Source organism: Phytophthora infestans, genomic scaffold, assembly GCF_000142945.1.
Source record: "Phytophthora infestans T30-4 supercont1.64 genomic scaffold, whole genome shotgun sequence".
NCBI lineage: Eukaryota > Oomycota > Peronosporomycetes > Peronosporales > Peronosporaceae > Phytophthora > Phytophthora infestans.
Window position 1 is genome coordinate 208,515 of NW_003303695.1, and position 5,606 is coordinate 214,120.

Here is a 5,606-nt window from a genome sequence, read left to right on the forward strand (position 1 = left end):
TCAGAATAAGAGACTGGATCTGACAAGGGGTCACTATCCCAGATTAGTGACAACACCTGTGTAGTGTTAGAATTCTCACGTGAACTCTAGCTACAAATGTAGTTAGGACGTTCCCACAACAATACGTCTACTAGGATAGTAAAAGATCGTTCGGTCGGACCTGAAGACCCCAGTTCTGCCCTTGCACCGGGACAGACTGGACCTTGTAAACTACTTATATAGATCAACCAGTAAAAATAAGAAAACGCTACTAGCACGAGCAAAGCTAGCAGGTGTTATTTTTTTTATCATCGTGGTCCCAACAGCGGAAGGGTACCAGGCACGGGTAAGCCTTTTACGAGGGCACCGAGTGTTCAACACTCGGTTGGAAGAATAAAAGGGATGCGATACAAGCAATCCCAGTCGTGCAATTAGGCAACAATAAGCCGTCACGTAAAACCTCCCGATAGTAATCGGCCAATACACAAAGTGTCTTGGCCTTGCCGGATGAACCCTCGCTTACAGAGCTTCGAGTTCACCGACAGGCATAGCACACTCAAACAAGCTTGACCAGACGCTTACCTTGAAGCCAGATGTCGCTCTGTGTGCTTGAGTGGAAATTCTGTTCTGTATTTATGTTTACCCTTTCGGGTCTATTCCTAATACGAAGTCCTAATCAAGTTTACAAATATCAAGTGAACAATGATCCGTTATGGATCTCCTTGCACGCCAAGCGTCGTCTGCACCGTCGCATGAGCATCTTTAACGGCTCGCGCCCTGTCCCAGACGGTGAACGTGCCTTCAAAGGGTCGCTGAGTCTTCCGCGAACTCATCCCAACCGCCACCGAGGGTTCGTACCGTAGATGGTCAGTTCTTGGTCACTGAATGCGAATCCGGCCAGTCCATTATTAATAAAAAGGACAGCCTGGATTCAGTGACATGTGGACCGTACCCAATATCCGTTAAGAGTTCAGTAGTGACGCCGTCGAGTCTCTTGCACCTTGAAGTCGCCGTACGCCATGCGGCCGAGTCTTCATAGCTTGAACGACTTGAAGGCGATCAGGTCTCTTTCTACCGGCAAATATTAGGCAATTACTACACCACACCAGGCGGTTAGGGAGGATCGGGATTGCCTGGCATACATCCGCGCTGTTTGAAGTGAATTGGCCAAGGTAAAGTGGCATCCTATATGGGTCGACGATGAATCCGGCATGGATAACGTATGGGAAGGCAGGATCCACCAAGTGGAGACTCGAATCGATCCTCACCTGAGTTCACTTATGGGATATGGCATATACAATGTACAGGTGGATCAAGTGGATCAAGTGGGGATCCTATGAAGGAAGGATGATAGGGTGCCATCTGAAGGTGGATCTGGTATCAACGACAAATGAGAAGGCAAGATCCACCGCGATATGTCTCAGATCCTACTATTCCAAGCCCAGATCCAAGGGGGTGAGGATTGCACATCGAGTGACCTGGATCCAGGATATGAGGATGGTTGATGCAACGGATCTTGAACTTTCGTGGAGCGATGGAGATCACAGACGGTCGTAAGACAATGTTGGAAGATTGGAGAGCACAGATCCATAAGTAGCGTACACTTGTAGTAAAGTGGATCAAGGCGACCTGGATCCCGAATACTGTACCCATAATGTGGCGACCACAATGATTACACCATAGATCCGGTGGATCTGATGCTAATACAGCTGGGATGATGGACCAAGGAGAAAAAGAACATGCAGCCAAGCCTGGTAGGGGATTTAGCAGGTAAAAGACATAGAGGGTAGGATCCAGACAGGTATAGGCTTCACTATGAATCAGAACTCAATTTGCACAGTATCACGCAAGTGCCTTCCTGCCCTCAAGAATAGGAACTACCTTGGCCGTACGAGCTCGGTGAAGGTTGGGAATTGCGAATCTAGTGTTGGTAGTGATAACTGGATAATACATTGGCCGTAGCCTACAACCTAGTGAGCTTTCCTTTACACGTGCAGATCCGAAGGGTTAACCGGATTTACTACTTGGCCGGGTTTACCTAAGAGGCTCTCAACTCTCAAGTTCCCGTCACAGGAGGCGGCAAGTACGACGAAAAGGAAAACAAAGGCAAGGGGACACACCCGCAAGGCAACCCTACGGCCAGATCCCAGATCTAGGCCCTGGATCCACCAAGCTCGAATATTCGCTTAGGATCCAGAAACATCTACGGACGCAGAGTGGGAGATCGTACCATTACGGCGCCACCCCATTCCCACGTCTCGCCAGGACACTCAAGCTTCACCACTTGAACTCTTCGGAAGTTACCGAAAGAGAAAGATCCCGCCCTACCGACGGGTACACAAGGTGAGGAAAGTTCGGCAGATCACGGATCATCGGGGGACCCCCTCCGTTAGTCGGTGTCTGGGCGCTGTTGGTAAGTTGGATCCAGAAATCTCGCATATTTTGCTGATCCCGCTACGCCACAAACAGATTTTAGAAAGCGGTAATTTTGTCGAATGTATCGAAATGATTGCACCGGTCTGATGGGCATTTTAGGGATACACATATGAGACAGCGTCAAACAAAATGATACTTACGAACCTAAGTATGAATCGCGATTTAAGCACTGTAAACGAAAGCGGGCGTCTCCTCTATCTCTTGAGCCCTTATAAGCTACAGAATGCTTAAAACTGAAGAAGTTGCGGTCGCTCAAAAATATTATCTCCATTTATGGGCCCTCGAAATGACGATACATTTAGTAGGTTTTCATTTTTTGAGATTCAAGTATTATTTAAAGCACTTGTTAAAAGCAATTGAATAAGGGTAGTCTTACAGTTTTTTATGAAAGGTTACACCTAATGTCACAACTCCGGTTAGATGCGAAAATCAATTGGCCAACTCTAAGCTCGACTATCTCGATAGCTCTATTGTGCATTTCAATGCTTTTGTCCATTTCACTTAGCCTGATGCTCGATTTATAGTAAATAGAGTTCGTTTTATTAAATGGAGGTCTATAAAAAGTACAAATCGATCTAGTGATAAATCGAGCTACGGCAGCCAGATCGTCCGCCTGGGATCGATCAATCACCATATCCACATCGATATCGTGTAAATCGACCCTTTTTGCCGATTTGAAATGGTAATTCGATCACAGATAAAACAAATCGATGCCCCCCTCTTCCCATCTCATTTTTACGCGTGGTTTTATGCTCGATCATGCTCGATCTAGGCTATAAAACGGATGGACATTCCATGCAAAGCACAAATAAATGGTTCGTTATTAATAGTAGTATCATTTTGTTTGACTCTATCTCATATTTTTCGTGCCCCACGTCCTAGTGGGGTTTAGATGACCAACCTATTAATAACATTGATTGGCCAAGACTGACATTATACTTGGCTATTGATAATTAATAAAACATGATTGATCCTTATCCTAGAATGAGCATAAATACTGATTCTAAACTTAAGAGAGGTCGGAGAAGTTACCTGCTCGTGAAGCTTCACGTCCCACGGGCCAAATTGCTAGTTCCATCTTTGGTGCGTTGCCAACGTCGGAGTCGGCACTTTGCGCGCTACCAAGTTCATGCAGTATCTCCGCAGATCCTTGGTCGCAATCGTATCTGATTGCAGAGCTAAGGTTGCCACCTTATTAAGCAGCCTTTATGGGATGAGCACCGATGGATCAAAACGCAGTTTGTATTATGTAGTAGCAGTCGGTTCTGCTTGAACAGGTCTACTTTTTGCTGATCTTCTGCAACACATAGAAAAAGTAGCCCAGACCGATCTCTGCTTGCAGTCACAAATTAAACAATTAAGTTTAGTTAGCTCTCTGAAATCAAATAAAACTTGCAAGTGAGCGCACCGATGTTGTCGTAGGAGTAATCCCAGCCGTAGACTGTGCTAATAGGGGCCTGCTCGCCTTCGCCCAGCAGGAATCGCTTGCGGAAGTGTGGTTGCGCGAACGAGATCTGCACGAAGGTCCCCTGGGGCACCAGCACGGATGTTATACCACTGCACATGGCGGCGGCCTGTTCGATCACCACCTCTGAGGGCGACCAAACGTCGCCTTCGTCGCACATGAGCGCGTCCATGGCTGCCTTGTCGATGACGACGTCGAAGCTCTCGGGCGTAAAGATCTCTCGCAGCTTCGTCATGTCCGCCTCTTTCCACTTCATCTCTGGCATCTCCTCCTGCCACAGCGTTTGACGTGTGGTAAGACTCTTTTTGGGAACCAGCGGCGTCAATGATACTCACACTGTACTTGGCACTCATGCGCTCAATGACGACCTTGGAGAAATCGATGTTGGTGATGTTGTGAAAGCCGGCTTTGTACTGAAACAACAACAAGTGAACCATTACTTAACACTCAGTACACTGCCCCTCCCCCCCCCCCCCACACACACACACACACCATATCGATGCTGAACGTCGAGTTACCACAGCCGACCTGCAGGACAAAGCCACATCGTCAGTTCCAGTTCTCTACAAAGACAGCGACCTCACGCACCATCAGGATGCGATCGGACGGACGGACGTACTTGGCCAGCAGCTCGGCTACATTCTCGTAGCGCGCCAACCAGTCATACGACTCCTCGCTATTAGCGTCCGGGTATCAAAAACTGACTGTCAGGCTTTACTACACTTGCAAGATAGCAAGCTTTCTACCTGTCGAAGCGCGAGTCCCAGTAGCCCTTCTCCTTGTACAAGCAGTTGTCCTCGGGCAGGTACGCGGTCATGGTCTCAGAAATTGAATGGCCAAGATTTCCTATTATAATACAACCGGCATAGTGTACTCCCTCTTTTAAGAAAAAATAATGCGTTTATTTATAAAAAAACAAAATTTGTATTTTTTATAACAAAATTACGAGTACAGTACTGTACAATCGGTAAATGCTTCACAAAAAAAGGAATGCTGAAATGTTTTCTTACAGAGGAGCCTCTGAGGACCTCTTGCTCTGCAGAGTCGACCTCTGTTAATTAATACTACGTAGTACTTTGAAGAACATGCTAATTTGTCAGGAATTACCGTAATACTGTATTATCTTTAAAAAAATGCTAATGTGTTTGATTGCATTCTCAAAAAAAATTAAAAAGGAAATGCTGACTCGCAGCGAGTCAAAGCGAGTACTCGCTTTTAGGAGTTTGAGCTCTGTCTGCTTCAATCGGCTCTGTTTGTTTCTGCTGCTCGGCTTGGCGGAGCTGAAGCCGTCGGAATATTAACTAGAGAGTTGGGCTGATAATGCTTTTCTTTAAATCTTAGAGTAGTTGCGGGGATTTCTGAAATTGATTTCAGATGTACTCAAAAAGTCCATATACCGATCACTACCCTAACCGTGGTACTGCCAGTACTTCGGTACATGTATTTCAAAAATCATTTTTTTAGAGCCGAAGCAAGCCAGTCAGCATACTACGATCCTTCCAGCGCAAATTCCAGCACTGTAACCACTAGTTGTGCACCTAAGCCAATGAATTTGACCTAGAGGCTGATCGTCACATACGCACATGCTGGCACCAGCTGGCTTGTCAAAGTCTCCAACACCGTCTTGCAACAATTTGTAATATTTTTAGGACCCAATCCGGCCGACACTATCTATTTCAATCAGATATTAAGGATCCACGGACTCGCATTATTTTAGCGAAACCGT

At 46.3% G+C, this 5,606-nt stretch overlaps 1 protein-coding gene across 1 annotated transcript; it reads right to left on the reverse strand.

Moving 5' to 3' along the window:
- Positions 1 to 3,694: 3,694 nt before the first annotated feature.
- PITG_17910 (uncharacterized protein) lies at positions 3,695 to 4,697 on the reverse strand (the record flags this gene model as incomplete). The annotated part of the gene is made up of 6 exons (XM_002896197.1): positions 3,695 to 3,750; positions 3,824 to 4,151; positions 4,216 to 4,293; positions 4,373 to 4,408; positions 4,469 to 4,556; positions 4,627 to 4,697. The coding sequence occupies 6 exons, from the start codon at positions 4,695 to 4,697 to the stop codon at positions 3,695 to 3,697; spliced, it is 657 nt and encodes a 218-aa protein (XP_002896243.1).
- Positions 4,698 to 5,606: the final 909 nt, after the last annotated feature.